Source organism: Fistularia commersonii, chromosome 16 (assembly GCF_037954325.1).
Source record: "Fistularia commersonii isolate RoL2024-O1a breed Wild chromosome 16, RoL_Fcom_v1.0, whole genome shotgun sequence".
Lineage (NCBI taxonomy): Eukaryota > Metazoa > Chordata > Actinopteri > Syngnathiformes > Fistulariidae > Fistularia > Fistularia commersonii.
The window spans coordinates 6,374,510-6,396,296 of NC_141299.1; the positions used below are offsets into that span (position 1 = coordinate 6,374,510).

At 39.9% G+C, this 21,787-nt stretch overlaps 2 protein-coding genes across 3 annotated transcripts in view; both read right to left on the reverse strand.

Annotated features, from left to right (window-relative positions):
- Nucleotides 1–973: 973 nt before the first annotated feature.
- fam20b (FAM20B glycosaminoglycan xylosylkinase) lies at nt 974–10,178 on the reverse strand. Its single transcript, XM_086161290.1, has 9 exons — nt 10,021–10,178; nt 8,594–8,913; nt 8,217–8,464; nt 7,186–7,272; nt 6,973–7,082; nt 6,331–6,502; nt 4,582–4,773; nt 2,328–2,387; nt 974–2,252 (listed from the first exon to the last, which is right to left on the reverse strand). The coding sequence occupies exons 2-9, from the start codon at nt 8,720–8,722 to the stop codon at nt 2,021–2,023; spliced, it is 1,230 nt and encodes a 409-aa protein (XP_086017416.1). The 5' UTR covers nt 8,723–8,913; nt 10,021–10,178; the 3' UTR covers nt 974–2,020.
- Nucleotides 10,179–11,057: 879 nt separating this feature from the next.
- The window catches only part of ralgps2 (Ral GEF with PH domain and SH3 binding motif 2), a 70,631-nt gene continuing 59,901 nt past the window's right edge, over nt 11,058–21,787 (reverse strand). The window contains exons 11-21 of one of the 2 annotated variants that reach the window (XM_086161291.1): nt 21,025–21,115; nt 20,851–20,918; nt 20,375–20,513; nt 20,091–20,242; nt 19,933–19,987; nt 19,279–19,356; nt 18,271–18,376; nt 16,790–16,882; nt 15,892–15,997; nt 14,815–14,906; nt 11,058–14,730 (exon numbers count right to left, since the gene is read on the reverse strand). In XM_086161291.1, coding sequence (XP_086017417.1) covers nt 14,701–14,730; nt 14,815–14,906; nt 15,892–15,997; nt 16,790–16,882; nt 18,271–18,376; nt 19,279–19,356; nt 19,933–19,987; nt 20,091–20,242; nt 20,375–20,513; nt 20,851–20,918; nt 21,025–21,115 — 1,010 coding nt within the window. In that variant the 3' untranslated portion in view covers nt 11,058–14,700. The remainder of the gene's footprint in view (nt 14,731–14,814; nt 14,907–15,891; nt 15,998–16,789; nt 16,883–18,270; nt 18,377–19,278; nt 19,357–19,932; nt 19,988–20,090; nt 20,243–20,374; nt 20,514–20,850; nt 20,919–21,024; nt 21,116–21,787) is intronic. The other variant, XM_086161294.1, reaches the window with a different exon arrangement.

Genomic DNA, 21,787 nt, shown 5'->3' on the forward strand with positions numbered 1-21,787 from the left:
ATGTTCAGAGGTGCTTTGAGTCTGAACATCTCAAGTTCTCAGTTCTGTTACTTGTATATTGATCATGATATTGGCCTTTAATTCCCATGAGACATTTCAGCTGAGCCAAGGAGGTCTTAGATAGTATTTCAGTGTAACTTCAGACCCCATCCGATAAATAAAAAAAAAGTATATAATGAGCCATTTTGAAAACTTCACTCAAAATCCTGAGAACTGACAGCCTTTTAAACCATCAAACAATATCAAAACACACAATCAAATTATGTCCCCATGGTGACTAATGTGTTTAAAAAAAGTCTTCACAGCCCTAACATCAGCCAGTTCCCACTCTGAATGAATCCAGTCTAAGGTACAGGGGGAAAAAATTCCCACAGATATGAAAGAAGTTTAAAATTGTTTTGAATTGCATTGGAAGGACATGACAGTCTTGTCTGGGCATGTTCTTCGTGACCTTCTGAGGGTGGTTTTCTTCAGTTTCATTGTTTTGATACACGTTCCCAGTAAAACACTTGATGAGTCTAAACGAAAGAGGTGTCCTACATCATCGGTCCCTTGCACAAAAGAGCAGAGGCGGGATGTTATAAAACAGCAGGTAAAAGTGTGGCTCGGAGTGGAACAGCCACACGTTTCTGAGCGAGGTTTCCCCTTTGTGGTACTGCAGGTTAACAGGACCATTTTGACTTTACTGTAAATTAAAATGTCAAGTGGTAAGGATTCATTCCAGTGCCAGACTTCACTACTACTGAAATGCAAAATAAGCTTGGGCAATCCTTACATTTGATTCAAATTTGTCTTGAAGGAAAAGAAGTTCAACTAGAGGGATGATCATTATAATGAATAAAGCTTTAACTATAACAAGCATGTTACTAATATGACCCACTGATGTAAACAGTGCTTCCACCAAGCTAAAGTCTGAGTAGATCTTACAACTGCAACATATATTTATGCTGAATAAAAGAACACAGAGAAGGAATCACATTTAAATAGATCATAGTTTAATGCTAAAGATGAACCCACACCCGCACTCCAACTTTTCTTCAAGTTTGCAATCTCAGTAGCGCTCTTATTTTTACGGCACAGCATGGCACCTTCCTTAAACAAACACACGTGTAACCACATTCTGACACAGACGCCAACACGCACAGATGCGTGCGCGCACACGCTCTCTCTCTCTCTCACACACACACACACACACACACACACACACACACACACACACACGCGCACACACAGACACACAAAAAAACCTTCCATTAGGTTTATGTGTCATTATAATTCACAAATTCTTTCATCTTAAAGTCTGTTATTACATAGTTTAGTATGTACACACAGCTGGAAGAGGCAGGGGAGAAATTTCTTTTTCTGACACAAACCAAATAGTTTTTGGTTCCACATTGGATTCTTCGTCCTCGTACATAATTCAGCAGGAATAAAGTTAAATCTCAGACAGACATGCAGCTCAGTTTTTTATGACTGCAGATGTCAAATGGCAAGAAGTTCAATGGTGTAGTCTTTCTCTGAAATGCAGATGGTGCATCATATCTTTTTACCCTACTCTTTTGAGTGTCCGCATCCTTTTGAGATCGATCCTTACACCTTAGTCGACCCCAAACAGATAGATGATCAGGGACAGAGTATTTGGCACCAGGAGATTTTTCATGGTCAGTAGTAGGAGTTTTTATCCAAACGGCAGACACTGCCCTGTCATGCACGACGATCCTGAGAGTTTATGCAGATGAGGATAACACTGTTTGAACCCTTCGAGTCCAGCTAGAACCTAGAGCCATTTCAGTCTTGTCACAGTTGGGACTTGTGAGTGACAAACGAGCAAAAAAAAATAAAAATAAAATATATAAAATATATATCGTTGTCATTGCACCCTGTAGATCCATTAACTCTGCATTTCTTTTCCTGCGAGAAATGGCTAGAAAATGTTACTCCTTCCGTGCTGCTCTCACCTCCTGCATGGGAGGAAATGTGCAGGCCAGGAGTGTTTCCTATTTTCTCCTTGCCCTTGATTTCAGGGATGGGGGAGGTTCATTCGGTCCTCTATTAGTGTGTTATCGGGGCCCTGTGCCTCTATACACTGCTTGACAGTTGCTATGATGCCAGACAAACGCCTGTCCAGAGCGGCGAGGTGTGTCTCAGCAAGCACTGGTTGAATAGGGTCAAATGCTAAACCCTGACGCATAGCTGAACTTAGTGCGCCACCTCTGAGCAGGTTTAATCGGTTCCATGTAGACACACGAACCCTGGCAGAGAGGAAAAGAATGTCAAAACATTGTAGTTCTAAAACAAAAATTCTCATCATTTTTTGGGATACTCACATGCAACACTGATAGAGTGGGGCAAGGATGCTTCGCTCATCTACGGCTGCGTTTCCAAAACTGTACAGGGGAGGGGGGTGAAATAAAGATTACAATTGAAAAAATAAGTCATTGGTAAATTAAATACTGCGGCCAAGAGGTGATTAAAATGCATGAGGTCAAGGTCTGAAGGGGAACCCTGCCTGGGAGGACTGAAGTGCTTTAATGTTTGCCTCATACTAGTAATATGTTAAAATAAGCACTAAGATTGGTTATTTAAAAAAAAAAAAAAAAATCGCAATTAATAACATATTTCAACCTACGGATGCAGCTATTTTTTTTTTTTTACTATGGCAATGCATTCTGGGTTGATGAAGCTGATGACGAGTCACCCGGTCAGTCAACACTGCAGGCTAAAAGTCTACAGTGCAAAGGTGATGACAAGAAGTGGAGCGCCTTAAAACAGATGCTCTCTCTTTGTCAGCATAGTTGCCACACGCACACCAGCAACTTTCCACAACTTTTGCCGTTTTGTGTCCTTGTTCGTCTTCATTTTGACTTCAGTGTAATTCCTCTTGCTCTCATCTCTCTTGGGATCAAATTGGAAGGGTAGCACAAATAACAGGTTTTTGCGCTGTAGGGTAAAATGAATGGGACTGGGCCCAGTGATACTACGTGGCGACGCTACCCAGACAGCATTGTGACAATGGCGGCCTACAAGTGAAAAGTTTTTTTGACTATATGTTGAGAGATTTTAGTAGTGTTTTTATGTAGCTGGTAGAAATATTCATCAAACAGAACAATAACGCCTTGGTAACTAGGGATCCATTGAATACTTGGGTAGCCACTGTATGGCTAAACGGCAACAAAGGAGACTCACAATCTATCAGTGGATTCTGCCCAGTTTTCAGTTACAGCAACACAGCAGAAAAGTCCCATGGAAAGTGACAAAAAAATGCTAGCACACAGCCATTAAAGATGCTTTGACTGGCATGATGTGCAATATCCAATCTGGCACTGTGTTAAGAGTCTAAAAGGGAAATTTCCCTTTCTCTCATAACACTCTAGAAGAGTGTTATGATGCTTATTTGACAAATGCATCATAATTTGTTGAGTTTCTCTCTCCATCAGGTGAGAACAATAAACATCTGAACTTAACAAGATTGTGATCAACTATCTAAAGTGATCTCATTTCATCTGGAACTATGCAGCTGCTCAATGCCATGATGACCTTGGACTGAAAGCAACTGAGAAGAAAAAAAAATTGTAAGGTGGTTGTTTTAAGATTACACTGCTTTAACAGCATCATGTCTTGCATTTCCTTGCTCATGTATTCTGGTTTGAACATGTTTGGAGTTCCAGCATACTGTCCTACAGTTAAGTTACCCTGACCATAAACAACCTGCAGCTTGGCGGGCAGTCCAACCAGTGATAGGCAAACAGGTCTTGCTCAGATTAACAAGCAATCACTTGTTGAAAGAGAAACAACAAAAAACTATTAGACAAGGATTAATGTCTTCTTCCTTTTCAAAAGTACTTTCAGTAAAAGTACAATGCACTCAGAAAGTTTAAACTTAATATTTGCATGGGCAAGCACACACATATAGACACACACCAAACTAGATGAATAAAAACTATCCTCATTCTCCATATTAACAAAATGTAGAGGACTAACAACTTGAGATTTTGATGTATATATAGATATAAATATTTAAAAATCACATAATGTTTTTTTTTTTTTCCAGGGAATTCTTGTTTAAATGCATTCAACCCAAAGGCATTGAGATCCTGGCATGACAAAGTGTTTTGAGCTTCTTCATGATAAAGTTGTATGATGACTGACAGCAGCTCTGGCCCCCCGTGGGCGACTGTAGGGGGGAAAAAACCTTTTGTGGAAAGACCACAAAAAGATCCATCTTTCACATCAGTGTTGTTGAAGGGATAGTTGGGTTGCATCAAATGTGTCAAGTTTCTGCAATCTGAATCTAAAGAATGTTGCAAAGAAATTATTTTTTTGAATATACACCAAGATTTTAAAACTGTTATAAATCAAAATTCTTGTATCATTGAATTTACAGATTCAGTTATTTACTATACAGTTTGATAGGTTGGCAAGGAGTGGGAAAAATTTCTATATTTAGGAGGGGGGTCTGTTACGTTGATATTCAGAGGTTATTCAAATATGTGCTTTAGTTTAGGGCTGATACAAAAACCTGTGATGGATAATGTGAATATCCCTTCTTTTGTAAGCAATTTTTAATAAATTACTACTCACCTCTTTGCATTGTCCATTAGGATGAGCATACTGGCGCCACCATCATCCTGAAAACTCTCATAGTGATGCCGATCGGCATTCCCAATCAGATAATCAAATATGGCTGTATCGATTATGTCCAGGAGCCTCGGCCCAGCGTCATATGGAGGCATTTTCTTCACTGCCTCGCAGTAACTTTCATCATACTCCCATCTAGACAACAGATCCACACACAATTTCACCAACTTCAGTAAAAGGGGGGTACAGCAGTCTAGAACCATTCGATAATGAAATAAATATTTAAAAACCTTGTATGCACACATTCAGAATATATTGTTTAGTCAGTCATCACAGATTCAGCCTCACAGGACATGAATAAATAGTCATCTTTGCTTTTCTTCAAAAATATAAAGAATATTAGTCAGCACATTTAGAAATGCAAACGATTTTCCAACAGGTTTTCTGTGTATGAGTATGAGATCAGAAGTGTGCAAGTGCATAGGTCTGTTCGTTTATCGTTTTGAATACATCTTAATTACTTAATCTCCTAATAATCTCTGAAGTGATTTAAAATAACTACCATGAAATCCAAGCGACATGGTGGAGAGGCATCAAAAGGCATGATACCTTTATTTTATATCTGATGTGTTAATATTTCAACATGGGGGCACAGTGTTGTGTACAGAGGTGGTAAATTTACAAATCTCCTTGAGTTAGAGGATATTCTAGAGCCTCAAAAAACAAGTTCTTGAAAATTTCTGAAAAATATGAGGGTTTTGTTTTTCAAAGCCACCAACATCACCATGAAGGAGCTGGTAGACAGTGAGTGAACCAGTGAATTTTTTTTTCCTGATGGACGGGTGGGCTTACGACAAACAAGGAAAAAAAAACAAAAACATTTAGACAAAAACAACAGGGTTTCAATCTGTGTATGTGTAAATTTTCAAAGCCTGGGACATAAGATACACATACTGACATGTATGGTATGGACAAACTGTAGAGAACAGAAGAAAAGCACAGACACCCAGAATGGGTGGGGAAAACAATCAGAGTGAAAACAGAAACTTTGTATGAAACTTTGTGTGAAACTTTCTCATTTTTCTTTTTCATATTCACATATGGGAAACCCTGAGGGGGAAAAAAAAAAAAAACAGAGAGAAAGAAGTCCGTGCAAATGCCCAGGAGCAGTTGTTTGTCATCCAAAGGTACATATTTGCCCTTACTTCCTGTTTAACTTAGACATCCTGTTCTTAGACATCCAAAGCTGTTAATGTATTAATACTTCAAGCCACTTTTTCATGTAACACACTCCAACAAACCCGACACTTCTGGTTAATACAATCTAGTCATTTTAGTAACTTGCCTGTCTACCTGGGGACTGGGAGTGTGCACAAGACATTTAATCTTAATGATTGTTGATTTAACTGATTAATGATCGAAGTGTGAAGACTAGTAGTGACTGGGTTGATTTTATCCAAGCCAGTCCTTTGGTGAAATTCCACCAAGTTTCAGACACACATATATATGCAAATTAATATCGTATTAAAATGCTGTTATATGAAATGAATGAATGAAAAAATAAACTGCTTGTAGGGTTCTTTCAGGAGTAAACATGTTTTAACATGTCAAAAACTTTGACCCAATTTTCAAAAAAAATTGTAAAAGAGATGGACCAGACCTGTTTCAATGTCCTGCGGTTCGGTGTTATGAGGTTTGTTTTGATTAGCACTGTTTTCTCGGTCTTCTATTCGGTTAACGTGTTCAACCTACCTGGCTAGTTTTCCCTCTCTGTATGTGCGTCCCCAGGGGTGTCTGTGCTTCTGTAATGGCCAGACATCAGGAAGCCAGAGGGTTAATGATCCTTCCATCATTTCTCCTTCCGCACATGCTGGCTCGGTCTCTCGACAGTAGTAACACTTTCCATAGAAGCATGTATTATTACCTGGATAGATAAAATGGAGATTAATAAAAATATCTCCACTCTACATTCAAATAAGAAATGGCTAATGGGGAAGGTTGGAATCAAACAGTCACTTGGTTCCCAGTGGAAAAACCACAGACAAGCATTTTCATTTAATATTTCTGTTTCACCTAGGAAACAGGTGGACTTGTCTTAAAAGTATAATTTTATATCGCAACGTGTCAATGTTTTTGTTAGTTTAGGACAAGCTGGTGGAATAGAGTAACTTCAGGTAGGCATGTGTCACATTGAGAGGTTCCTCCGGAGGTTTTTAAAGTTTCAAAGGTACAAAGGACAGTAAATCATATACAAAAACATATTTAAAAGTGCAACTGAAATAAAACAGACTGAAAACTTATCAAAACAGAGCAAGTGGATGGAGAACTAATTCACAGGAGGCATACTTGTAATGAGATTTGCAAAAAAGGGATGAAAATGGATATGATGCTAACCCTGTGTGAGGAAGGTGCTGAGCAGCTGGTCTGTGGCCACGGGTTTAATCTCTGACCGCAGGTTTACGAATCTTCCCACGACTAAAGGTGCTCTTCTGAACCCTAGGATTCTGGGGAGAAAATGAAGCCACAACACATGTCACTACAATATTCACTGGCGAGTCAAATACGTTCCGAAAATATATCGCCGCAAACAGGCATGGGTTTACACACCTGTCCAGGTGAAAAGCTGCCACCTCAGCGTTATGTCTGTCATAACCTGCATATGGCTCCCCTTCAACTATGTAGTCTCGGTTATATCTGAGTGAAGGCACAAATGACAAAAATTAAAAACTCTGAATAACTCAAATTTTGATGTACAACCAAGAATCTTGACTCATTTCTTCTTCCTCAGTTCATCAATTATTTGGTATAAATCACAAAAATCAGATGTTAGTTCCCTTGGCCCTTGATGACGACAAAATAAATCCCAAAGAAAATCGAAAATATGCACATCTAGTGGGACGACAGAGAATTTTAAGTTTTGTTAAAGACACTGTTCAACAAATCTCACAGGATCTTTGTTATGGGGGTTTGTGACAACCTAAGCAAACTATATAAAGCAATCAATTTCTCCTCCTGTGAAGATGGTGTTAGAATTGAATAAATTTGAACTGAACACAAACATTTGAATTTGCACTGCTGTAAAATAAACAATTGTAACAAGTCTTGCTTAGCCAATATATTATCACAACTAATTATTATGATCTTAGTCCCACAACAGTGGCTTCTGGGAATAAAGATCCATCTCATCAAGCACATACTTTCTTAAATCTTGATATGAACAATATTTGGTTTTGAGGAAGTCACTTTGCTTCTTATTTTGTTTACTATCCTGAATAGATTTATATTTAAAATGATTTTTCATTCAACAAATACACCATCAAAGGGGGTGTAAGAACTCATCATTGAAGCAGATACATTTAGAAAATGTCCTGAAATTTGTTTGAAACCCCAAAATGTCCACAATTCAAAGAAATGCAACCTAATGTCATATAAAGGTACAAATATCTTGAAAAATTCATTTTGATCAATTCAATTTCATCCCTGAATATGACTCAAACTAATCACACTATTATCCAAAGTAAAGATCATTTATGGAGTACACATATTCAAGCATCCATCAACTAATGGAAAAAATGTGTGTGTGTGTACAACCCATCTTGCCATGCATGGGGGCTTGTGACACTTTAAAAATATCTGACCTCTTGGGTTTGAAGACCACTTTTTGTCTTCCGTCCAGCACCAGCAGAGCTTTGAGCTGTGTTCCTTTATAGCCAACATCTGCCTGCTCTATCCTGGCAGTGCTGAGGGCAGTGAGCACGGCAGCCAGTTCAGGGGTCTCTTCGGGGTACACCTCTCTCGGGCCCACCCACTGACTTGCAATTTCCCATGGTGACTGAAGGGTGTGAGTGAGGCGAGCTCCCCGAGACAGAGAAAGGCCGGCTTCCATCTGTTAGAGTGTGACAATAGTACTGATATTGTGCAGTTTCCTATCTGAAAATATTGCAAGCACTTTTCGGTATAACTTTATACTCGCTACATTTGTCTTGTTTAGAATCAGTGCAACTGGGATGCCAACCTTGCGAAATGCCCTGAGGTCACGTCTGCTTGATGCAGACCCTTCACCTCCATCTAGCAGGAAAATCTTGGCCAGGCCCAGCAGCAGGAGCACGGCACACAGCACCACCATGCGCTGTTTGAGTTTCATCTCCTCACCAACCAGTCCACCCAAAGTTGTGCTTGTCCCACGCTTCACCCTTGATGCATGACCACTGCAACTCCCAGTCACCTGCCTTGTCAGACAGGAATGTCGACTGATGTGCACTTTACTTCCTGTGTCCAGTAGTTAAAATGTGATTCGGCCACCTGAATAGAGAAGTGAAAGGGACAGCATTTTCACTAGCAAGAGTTGAGAACCCAGCGGAGGGAGAGAGAGAAAAGCAGATGGTTGAGAGAGGGTTGGAGAGGAATACGATGGAGGGAGGGAGGGAGTGAGAGACAGAGAGAGAGAGAGAAAGAGAGATGAAAAAAAAATCACCATCAATAATATGCAGAGTTAAAACAGATTGATTTGCTGCCCATCCTATCAGTCTGTGCCTCAGGGCAGGCGATGACCCAGTACCGCATTACAGTTGAAGGCTTTCCTGCATGGGTAACTACAGCACTCAACAGAGTCTGCACAATTCAAACGTGTGTGTCTGTTTACACTACCAAGTACTCATCCAGACATAGCTTGCATTGTCGAAAGGGACGCTTGCAAGCTTTTACAACATTCTAATCGGCTGTGAACTACGATGCATCACGAGCGGGACACTACGGAAGTGAGCAATCTGCTTTTTACTTCGGGATGGTGACAATGTGGAGCATGCACGGTCAAAGTGTGGTGCAGAGGGGTCTGGTTAGGTAGCGGACATAGCGAAGCTCTTTAAATCTTAACAAACAGCCTGCAAGCCTTTGAAAATCGAGGACGTTTTTTTTCCTGACTGCGAAGCTAAATTTTAGGCAAGCGTGAATGTCGCTCGTCGACTGCAACATGTAGAATTCCGAACCACAGAAAACGACTAAAAACTCTTCACTTTGCGTTAATAACGATGCATGTTAGGCTAACAAGCATAGATTCGACACAAGGAACTAGCTATCCGCCCGCAACACTCTGAGTTAAGTCTCAGCCGGTGTTGACACAGGTCTGGCCACGCAGGCAATCGCTACCTCAACACAATCGGTCTTTCATTATGTTGCTGCTTTTTTAAGCCAAAGGCAGGGGTTGTCCATTTCTCACGGAAACATGCAGTTGAAACGACACTTGTGGTTGATTTGATTAGAAATTCTTAGTTTTATCTTAATAAACCCACATCGTCGTTACCATACGGTAGTGTCTAACTACCGGGGCATAGCTAGCTGCTTAGCAACCCTCCTTGCACCTTGCTCGGGTAGGTTAGCTAGCTGACAGGTTAGCTAACGACGGTCCTATGTGATGTTTACTAGCCGACGACCGGGTACACTTACCTTGCTGCCATTTGCTCACAAAGTACTCATCAAGTGACCATAAAAGTGGTGCAATACTAACGCTGTGCATTGGCTCTAACCCAAAAAGTCAAAATGGTTTATCATGTTCTCAACCGCCGCGGTAGCTGACTATCCTCCGCCCTATTCCTTCTCTACTAGCTGTGTTCACTTCCGAAACAGTTCCTCCTCTGGTCGCTCCCTCCGGCAGCCGCCAGGTGGCAGCGTTTGATCGCGAGTAAACCCACTTATAGTACTTTTGGAGGATCGGTTTAAGAGCTCATGTTTTATTTAGTACAATATTGTGCGTGTAACCAGAAGTTATTCACACCTTATTTAAGATAACATCCTCCAAAAATTTATCTGCTTTATACCATGAATCATCAAGTAAGTAAGACATAGTCTCCCTTTTTTCTGCTGTCTATTTATTCTTGGATTTTTTTTTTGTCTTGCTATCGTCTGTCTTCTGCCTATTTATATTCATATTTATTTCGTTTTTTTGACATAACTTGAATTTCTCCAATGGGGATCAATTAAGTTTATCCTATCTTAACTTATACAATGTTTAAAGTCATAAAGTCTGCAGACAAAATGTACACTTGCTAGAAGTCAAAACACTGCCTTACTTTTTGACCCTTCTACCCACTCACATTTAAGCTGATTAGGGGCACCGAATAACCTTTTATTTTGACCCATTTTTGTAAAAATAATTAAGAAACAGCTGTCCCTTGTATAACTAAAAGCATACATATGGGAGAGGGGGGCAAAACTGGACTCAAATTAAAAATGCTGCAGAAATCTTGAAGAAATGAAATTAACTGTTCATTTGTGAGTCATTAAAAACAAAACACAAAAACACCTATGCTCTTCAAACAACCTTGACATTTCTTTTAATGTATCAACCTTTTTTTCTCAACTTGGTACAGTATTTGGATATGTAAAGAGGACGTGTTAATAATGAGACTAAACTGAATAAAATGCCCCCTATCCAAAACGCACACACATACACATTCTATATCAATAAGCATGAAACTGACAGATGGAGTAAAAAGGCCAGAGTTTATTGGTTCAGTCTTCACACCAGGTAGCGCATCACTCAGCAGTGAGGTCACAGCGCTTGTGGCTGGCATGCCATGGGCAGACACACGCACAAACACACGCGCATACACACATACATACAAACATACACGCAGGAACACAAACACAGATCCAGGTAAAGGGTAATGTTAAATGTCATCACCTTCGTTACCTTCAATAACTTTGAACTAAAGTTGAGTTTCTTGATAAACAGTGAGTAGTGCCATTCGAGCATACAGAAGGCAGGATTTTCATTGGTTTAACTTCCCAAAACGAGGGTAAACACAACAAGCATCTGGTTGAAACCTTCATCTCAACTATCAAAGCTTTTCCATTGCTGTACAAAATAAATGCAGATGGCAGATTCACTCGAAATACATCTTATGCAGGTAGACAGCATAATTGTTTACATAGGAATCGCTATGAGCTCTGAAAAAGTTTTATGAAGCACGGCATCAAGTTTCAGCTAAATGGCTATAAATGATCCCAAATGAGGAGTCTTACATTTGATTTTTTTTCTCCCTCCATTCTAATTAGAATTGTCAAAAAATAGTCTAAGGCCTTATGTTACTAGTGACTGGCCTGAATGAAATCAGTGGATTAAGACCACAATACAAACAAACGAAAAAAAAGAACAGGTTTTTCTCTTACTTGAACCACATTTTGTACAGAATATAAATCAAAAACAAAAGCATGGTAACTCAAAAGAAGTAGCAGACAGAATTTCAGTATTTCATGTGGGGAAAACAAATCAAATAAAAGCCCTTCAGAGAGGTTAGCTCTACATAAACACACATCTCAGCATCTTGTTTTTGTTTTCATTATTTTAACCAGACATTAGGTCAAGTTTATTGAGGGAAGAGATTTTGGTGGCGATGTTGACTGTCAAGAGACTCTGAAACATTTGTATTTAACTACACCAGCTTTATGTAGATTCCTTTTGGGAGGCACCACATTGTGACTGGCTGTTAGATGGACTTATTGACCAGTGAAGTCCGTCATCTCTTAAACCGGATCCCCCATTAACTCTACCTCATATATTTCATTAGTAGTCTTTTCCGACTCCCGTCAAACAATATTCTAATACCAGAAATGATAATCATCGAATAGAGTTTCAGCTTTCGGATTTGTGACATTATAACCTCTGCTGTTCATTCTTCAAGGGCCAAATTGAGGGCCCACATTGCCTTTCACCAATTCCTGTTGACACAGTCGTGAAAGCGTCCAATCTTCTTACACACTCTAGCATCCAATTACATCACAAGCTGGCTGTCAGTCACACAAATGATTATGAAGCTGATTCCATCGCTGCTTAGCAGGGACAGCAGCCTTGAGGGATTGCCCATCTTGCTTTGAATTACAATATTTAAAAAATAAGCACATGCACACAGAAACTTGGAGTAACTGCTGCATTGTGTCCATCTTTGGCTTCCTCACTCATTCTTTCATAGTTTTATATTTGCTCCATTAGAAAAGGTAATATACAAAGAGCTTTTCATGAGTGTCAAAATTGACTGTCTCCATTGCTAGATTGTTTGACCTATACTGGGTAACCCAGACATCCCAGGTCGTCTGACATTGCAGGACAACTGTGTTAGTGACACACATTACTGGGGACACACTACCCGCAGTTTGGATATGCTCACATCTCCTTCCTGTCACCCTTCATCAACTCAGAATAGTAACTTGAACTCTTAATTGTCCTTTGGTGAACAACTGAATGGATTATGTCGTTGGGCAAAAGATCATGTAAACATACAATGTAAACAAGTGTTCACAAAACAGGAGATCAGAATCTGATGAATTTTCAGACAATAACACCTCTCATCAGGTGAGTCTGATCATGTTAGTTTGTTTAAAAACAAAACAGTCCATATAAATCACAGTAATAGCCTGTTTGTGGCACACAAATATCTGGGATGCAGAGAGGGGACTTTAAACCAATGTCTTCCTGCTGATATATATCAGTATCTACATGTAATTCAGCTGCTGCCCACTCTCGAAAGTTTTGTTGTGATGACAACATCACTTGGCACTATTTATAACCAAGGTGCTTATTCCTTTCCAAATCAGACAATATCTTTAGTCACTAAAACTGAATGGGCTACTGGTAATCAAATGAAGGAAAAAACATAAAATCTGCAGGTAAAATACTCAAAATGACTGAAAGAATCAACCCCGCTCCACAAAAACAAAATGTAACATTCAAATGTAACATCAAAACTACATTAATGTGCAATCTTTGACCACTTGGTAATACTGTGAACTGCACCATACCTCCCAAATATTGAAAAATGAAACCTCAACACAAGAAGAAAAAAAAAAAAAATATCACACAAATACAATTTAAAAATTACTCTATGGCTCCAGGTAGCTTTGAGTGCCTGCTCCACACCAGCGGCTCTGACCTTGTTTAGCAACAAGAAGAGGAGATGCCTCTGTGTGTCACGAGTCTGTGTTGCTATCTCTTTACTGCCGAGTTTCACATTCTCAAGTTTGTAGTGTTTTGTGAGTGTCAGTCTGTCTGGCATCAGTTTTTGGAACAGCTGGCAGCCAATGTAGAGCAACCAACGGCGGTGAACCTCAAGAAAGCAAAGGAGAGGTTTGTATAAAGGGATACAAAGGACTCAGCCATCCATTCATCACATTATTTTAGCTTAGATTCTGGGATTATAGTACCGATGTGGAACACATAGAAGATTCCTGTGATCAAAGCAAATCCACATCCACCCAGTGTTGCTACAGGAATATACACACTTGCACCCAAAACATGTGACTAACAGGGACAAATGAGGACTATTCTGTAATAAAAAAACTAAGATACATTCAGGAGAGGGGATTGCTTCTGCTGGAATCAATTGCGAATCAGAGCCCTTATGTTTATGACAATGCAATCAAAGAGGCCTGTGTGCGAAAGGGAGTGTGCAAGGTTCAGGTAAATCTTCCTGTGATTCCAAGCCAAGTGAATAAAGAGACCATCAATGTCTATTGTGAAAGTCTAAACCCAATCGGTAATACAAAGAATGTGTTTCAAACCCTTTTAAGTCCAATGGGTTAGTCCAATGTGAGTGTACACACTGTGATTGAGTGACTTTGTGTCGATTAAAAGGCAGATATCTTGAATCTGAACGTGGTGATAACAGAAATAAAAAATAGTTGGCCCCTTGCAAGAGACGAGGATCCTTAATGTCTTTTCAAAGAGTCTGTGCCAGGGAGACATTAGGTGCCTCCACTGAAGTGCTGAGCACGGATAGGAAATAGGAGACTAGACAGTGGTGCATTTCCTTGTTCAGTAGTCAATACTTTCGAACCAGTCACTTCAACACACGTGCGCATGCACGCGCGCGCGCACACACACACGCACTGACACACGCACACAAACGCACACAGACAGAGACAGAAACAGACATCCACGTGCGTACACAAACACACAGTTCTCTAGTTAAGGCAGTGGTGGCAAGTGGGGCTGCAGTGAGGCCAGGGCTGTAATGGGAGAATCGGCGACAGGGCTCATGGCAGTGAAAGCTCCTGCTACTGCGTCATTCCTCCAATTCCTCTTCGCTCCTCATCTCTTGTTCAGTTTTACGCAGTTCTCCTCAGCATTGCTCATTCAAATGACATCAGATTAGCCGGCACCTATAAGCAGTGCAAGATCATTTATGTATGATTATCTTTTCACGGTGTGAATGTGTGTGTGTATGTGTTTGTGTGTTGCCTCACCTGTTGTCTATTGCTCTGACAGGCAGCACTTAGATGTTTGAACCAGAGCAATGCATTCATTCGGTTCCCTGCTTGATATTTGTAGGTGTTTCCTACAAGGGCAAACGTCAATAAAGACAAAGAGACTGAGATCTAAAGTCTCTTCGAAAACACCAGGCAATGTTGAACAATTAGCAGTAGATGCAAATTCAATTTGCAGATAAGTCAACGATGTACTGCCGTTCTAACTGAAATAAAAGACTACATTTTCAAGAGAAATCGACATCACTGACTTCATACATTTTGCATACAGTAGAAAACAACAGAGAAGGGGAAGACTGACAGGGGGTCAGATTATACTTTGAAACCGAAGTGAGAATGAAAGGTTGCAAAGCAGAGCAATGTGCAGAACTACTAACATAGCAGGTTGGATGCATCTGATGTGTAAACCTTTCTGATGTACTTTCATTTGTTGTTTATACATTTTCCCTTGCGTTCCAAGAAGGGTCCATGTTAAGATGCACTTCTGGAGTTTTTTTTTTTCTCCCAAACTATTTATGCAACCAGTTTTAAACAGATGGTTTCAGTAACTGATTAGTGACTGACTTGTTTTGGATACAGTGATTCAATGCTGTTTGCAAAGGTTTTAATGACATTACCCAGTCTTTTAGAAATCCATGGGGGATAAATTCCACAAGTGTCTCTTGACTAGTAAAGAGAATCTTCCACGAGCAAACAGGATAATGGGATCTCATCCTATGTTTTCATTTATGTTTATTTTCAAGGATATGCAGGAACCATGTCTGAACCTTGAAAATATAGTCATTACATTTTCTAAACCTAAGATGTTGTACGCCTGTAAAAATGAAGAAAGCCCTACATGACTACTAGGCCATCCACATTCTTGTACTGATTAGCTACTTGCTCAGATAGGTATGATGTGAATCGATGTGAACATGTGCAGGTGATGTCATCATTAAAACCACATTCCACTGACCCACATTAGCTTTTCACGCCATCAGTTAACAAAGGCATGACTACTTGTATTAGTCATACAATTGCTGCTTTTGTATTTGTGTGTTTGTGTTTGTGTCCCACCTTGCTCAGAGTCTGTCAACAAGAAGACATCAGGATGCTCCGGATCATCAGCCATCATGGCCATAAGACCCACCACACACACACACTTACTGGACGTCGACTTGAACTGAGCAAAGGACAGATGTAAGTAGCGTTAATGTTTGTCGGGATTGTTGCATCTGAATGTTATCCGAAGCACTGCGCTCCCCACCAGGTTCTCATTAGCCTTTGACTGACACACCAGCCTGCAGTGATGTCATTATTCTCATTATTCTGTGAGTGCTAACATCTGTCTGCCCCTCCATTCCCAAGACCCCCTATTCACAGCACATTAATAGCATCTTGTGTCCACTTAACGCTACTATTCCGGTTGTCATAGCGCCTCCTGCCCTCTCTCCATCCCAGCTCCTCCATCCCCGGTTCTCTCCTCTTAACCCCTGGGAAGTTTCCCTAAATGGCCAAACTGAGACAGCCAAAGCTCTCAAACACACAAAGATACTTGTATCCTGATAGCCTGCAAACACACCCTTGGTTTGTTTTTAATTAGCATCAAAACAACATTAAATATGTGCAGGGCTGTTTCTCTTTTTATTATAGTCATTTCCCCTATTTTGTGCATACCAACCACATGAAGAACCACAGTGTTTGGCCTAGAGTTTATTTTGTAGAAATAGTGTGATCAAGTAATGGCTATCAGATGTGAAAACCCATCATTATATTAAAGTGATTTCGCCTTGGGGGAATGTGTCAATTGTAACATTCATTTCTGAACACAAGAGCAATTCAGATGCCTCTGAGTTTACTTCTCTGCATCAGAGGTTTTATGGGATTATTCCCACCTGATAGTAAAACCTCCATGAGTGACACACAGAGTGGAGGGGGTTGGGGGATGTTTGTTGCGTGCGCTAGTGAGACTTACATGTTTTCTTTCAGTGGCCTTCAGAGACTTGGCAGGGTAATAGTAAAGCTGGGTTCCACAGAGAGCCACCCAGTATTTGGTCCAAGATGCCACCTGCAGTCAAAAAACCGTCAAAGACTGACTTTAACATAGCAGTCAAAAGCTTTCCGATAATTTTTAAACTAGATTTAGTATACATCTCCACTTCTTGTGTCAAACTTTCTGAGGAAAGGTTAGACATGCAATAATGAATGGTGGGAGACAGCCCGATTAGAAAAACTGAGGAGCCATCGTATTTTTAAAAGGGTCTAGAACAATCTTATTCTAATCAGTCCCAATTCTACTTGACCTGAGATTCTATTCAGTACCAAAGACATCAGCAGAACTTATTTGAAAATAAGAGAAATTTGATCTGAATGTGTATACCGTTAGATAATATGTGCAAAATATAATGCGGTTGTGGTTTAATGGGGGGAAAAAGTTGAGTTACTTACTCCTCCTCTCAACATACTTGGTAGAATACAAATACATGTGAATATCTTATTTAAATGTTTCTTTGCTAAACCCAGGATGTTTCCTACTTCACTTAGGATTTGGAGCATTCAAGATCGCACATATTTGCATGTTGATTACTGGACCAGGAGCAGCTTAAATGGCACTTCTATTGTCACAAGCTTTTTAGTCAAACCTCCTAATCTCATATTTTCACTAAACTCAAGGTAAACTATGATTTCAAAAGTGAATGTGAAGACATCATTCTGTTGTCATCCATTGAAGATGAGCAAAAAATAATAAAAAAAAAACAAAAAAAAACACAAATGTGCTTTTTTTCTGCAATACAAAACAGACCCACATGAGGGAGATCACTGTTTCCCCAAAACCTGTGATTTTGGGAGATTCTGTATTTAACTAATAAGTGAATAAAGATCAGATGGTCAACCCTTGGATGAGAGGCAAGAAAACCAACAAACTGAGCATGATAAACGTAGATTAGAGAATTTACTTGGATGGATTTAGTGGAACTGCAGTTACGTCATTCATGATTTAAAAAGAAATCCTGCAAAAATGGCAATTTTTTATTGTCAAGGCCTATTGTGAACATGGTTTTGATGTCATAAGTTTGAAAAATGCGCCTCGGAAAATGTTAATATCGATGCAAGAAATGTGAGCTCATGAGAGAGAAGACAAACTTGTAAAAAAGAGGCATGCTGTTTGTGAGCTTGCTACTTATTATCTCTGCAGGGGAAAACCTACATGACTAACTTGGGAAAATGTATTAGATGAAAAAAATGAGTAATTATAAATGAGTAACAATTTCAAAATGTGTTCCCAGCCAAACTGGAAAAGGATAATCTCAAGACAAAAAAAGCCTTTTGATAAGGTAGAGTAAGCACTGTAAGAGGGAAACAAAAGTACACTAATCATTAGGAATTAACAGAAAGATGGATGTGCACAAAATAGATATATTCACACATGTGGAAGTGCATTGAGGGATTGTTCACCGTTGGTTTCTTGCCCTCCTTGAGTACAGTCTTCCTTCTTAACACCCCTTGCACTGTGACTGCTCCAGGATACAAGTGGACTGCGAGCTCCTCTGACTCAGCCGAGCTACAAGGGAAAACGACAAAATATCACTGGCTCTATAAACTAACATGAGCACGTAAAATGCATGTCATGTATGTGGCCCACGTGCACGGCCATGCATGCAAGTGTGTGTGTGCACACACACACACACACAAACACACACACAATTAAATCAGATCTGAACTAGGAGTAAGTGCACGCAATCAACAATCCTTGACCTGCTACTTTCAACTCTGCTCGATGAGTAATGATTTTAAAACGGCAATCATTTTCATCTGTTCTTCACACAGTTCAATTTCAAAGTTGCAAAACGTTGCATGTCTGTCTAAAGAGAGGAGAGCAGAGGTGCACAGGCTGGTGTGAATATTGTTTCTGTGTGCATAGTCAGAACAAGAAGCTCAGTGAGGCCTAATAGACAGAAGGAAACACAAAAGAGACCCATCCCTCAGTGCATGATTTCCAGGGAAGCTTGATATTTCATCTAGAATTAGCTTGAATAATCCTGAAGAGTCAGTTCCTCTCTATTTTAGTTTTCAGGATGTATTAGTAGGTTCTGGTAACATATGGAGCTAAGCGTGACTGTAAAAACTAATTTTACCTCCAATTTGAAAATGATCTTTGAAAAAAAGAGGAGGTTTAGTCCGACTTCAAACTTAACTGTGTGTATGTTTATTCGTGAGAGATGCAAGAAGTCCAAGAAAGCAACAGGCAGATTATACATAGAATCATAACTTCACAATAGAACCCTTCACCTAATTTGTGATTTCACTGGAACACACACACCGTCCACAAAATTATCCCAGTATTACACACACTCTATGCACCAGCACACAGCAGCCCCTGGCAGGAACCAAGGGCCATGAGGTGAGAATAAGAGAGGGTTTTGGTTGAGTTCAGATTGTTTTTTCCGGTCGAGATGTGTATACCTGCTGGGCCTCAGGACTCCTCTGTAGGGGATGCGGGCCACACGGGTCACTGGGCCCAGAGAGTGATAGAACCGAGTCCTGTTCAGAATAGGATAAGATAGGACAGGATAGGGGGCACGGAACACTGTTAAGGCTGTGCTGGTGCTTTTTTTTGTTTGTTTTTTTTCCTTCCAACTGAATGGGTTAGGGCTAGATGGAGGAGACGAAAAACTAATAAGAGGGTTATTCAAGAGTTTGAAGAAATGAAGCTTTGGAGCAGAGGTTGAGATTTTTAGGGCCACTAGAGTTTAAACCGAGAGTCTTGATTTCACTGTTGATTGTTTCACCAGACATTTGTTGGCTGATTGGGACTACAGGTTAGGGGATTGAACTGTTAAGCGCTTAATACATTCCAGACTGCCGGAGAAGCAGAAGCGTCTTTGCTGAAGGCAGAGAGCAGTGGTGGAGGGATGAGGCATGATGACCTTTCTGGAAAGCTTGAAGCAAAGCTTGCGCTGCATGTCGTGTGTGCATTAATAGCACACCATTTGCATAGTTGTGTCTTGAGGAAAGAACTTCTAATATTAGACAACTGGAGGGAGGATGGGAGTCTTTTATGATTTTATATGGGAATGTAATGACAGAACACTGACGACATGAGGATATCAACATTACCTCTCAAATGCTGGCCAAGACACCTCTTCACTTAACTCTGAGCCCTCACTGCTCCCTAAGAACAGATTCAAAAATGTACCTTGTAGTTACATTTACATGTCAAACAAAATACAAACTTTGTTGTCCATGACGAGAGCTTCATTTCATCCGTCTCTTACCGAGTGAAATACCACTGGACAAAGTTGAACTCTCTGCTTGTGCCCTGGTAGGACTATGGCTCTCCATCACACTGTCATCCAACAGGTGGCGGGAACCAGCATTGGGGAACGTAGCACTTTTAAACTCTACTGTATTCATCTTATGAATAAAGCTAAGGAGATCAAAACCAAGTGGACACAGAAAGAAAAATATGGGACTATTGTTAGACGTGTCAATGTCTTTGCATTAGTCTTCATCCACATCTATAAAGGAATAAGTGATTGATTTCAATTCAAGAACTGACTTGTATCCAAGGCTGTGGCACTTCCTGTGTCCATAGGGCAGCAGGTTCCTGGGGGAGGGAGGTGTAGCAGGGCCTTTACTTCCTTCAGCTGTGACTGTGGATTTACGTCCACAGAGCGGAGAGGCAGACGCTTCCTGACCTGTGTAGAAGAGTGAGATGTGAAAAAAAACAATTAAATCCCAACAAAGTGTGTGACTAAACTAAATTTCTTCAAATAATTTAAAATGCATTTTAAGTAAATCTTTGCAGATTAAGTCAAATTTAACAACTTGCAAATTACACATGATATTTTCCCATGGTTCTACAATAATCTAATTCATTCAAATCAAATACATTTATTGATGAAGAAAAAATGTATGGATCAATATGACATTTTATGATACGAAATCATAGTAAGATACCGTTCCATATATTTCAAAGCAATAATTATTGTACTACATTCAGCCAACAAACAACAAATGTACTCTGAAACTCACCAGCAAGGTCCTCTTTGGAGGCATTGGCTCGTGGAGTGCTGGTGCCAGGCTCAATCTTCTGTGACAACCTATGTAAAAATGACATTTTCAAATTGGTATGAATTAACTTCTATATAATTCTGAGAACAGTTGCGAATATTGACCAGTTCATAAATTTTATTTTATTTGACTTACTTGTAGTTGTCATCCTCTACAAACTTCTGTAGCTCCTCTATATACCTGACTGAGTTGAGATACTTCTGTATGTGAGGCAGCACTGGGATATCTTAGGGAGGAAGAATGAAAAGGAGAAATATTTATAATAATTTCAACATTGGAATTAATGTGGATATAACTGCAAAACTATGGACCTCAGAAGAAAATGTATGGGTACAAAAATCCAGCCATTTCCATGAGTAATCTTCAAAAATGACAAAATACTGGTTATAGTGCCAGAGATGAAACTATCTTAAGTTTAACATTTTAACTTGCTGACAGATTACCAGAGCACACAGTGTGTGCGCTGATGAATTGCAGAGGTCTAATCATCCATGGCATCAGAAAATGAATTAGTTTGATGTTTTTCTCTAGTTTGCATTTTGTATTACTCCACAGGGTAAGCAGGGTAGTAAATTATGACGAGATGAGATACTGATCATATTCTACTGATGAATGACCTGATGAGTTACAAGGCAGGTCATCCTCAGGGACCGGCATAGGCAGCAAGATGTCTTCGCATTCTTTTTGTGATATTAAGTGAAATGAAGGCGCTTCCCTTTTCAGTCGGAGCGTCCGACTTGAAAATAGGTTGAACTGAAAGAATGGTCAACAAACTGTATGAAAAGCATACATGACCTATGTGATTCTCATGATAAAGGGCATCACTCTTTGCGGAGGAGCCAGTGGACCTCACTGTGGTGAAAATGCCTATACTCTCCATTATGTTTTATCACTTGAC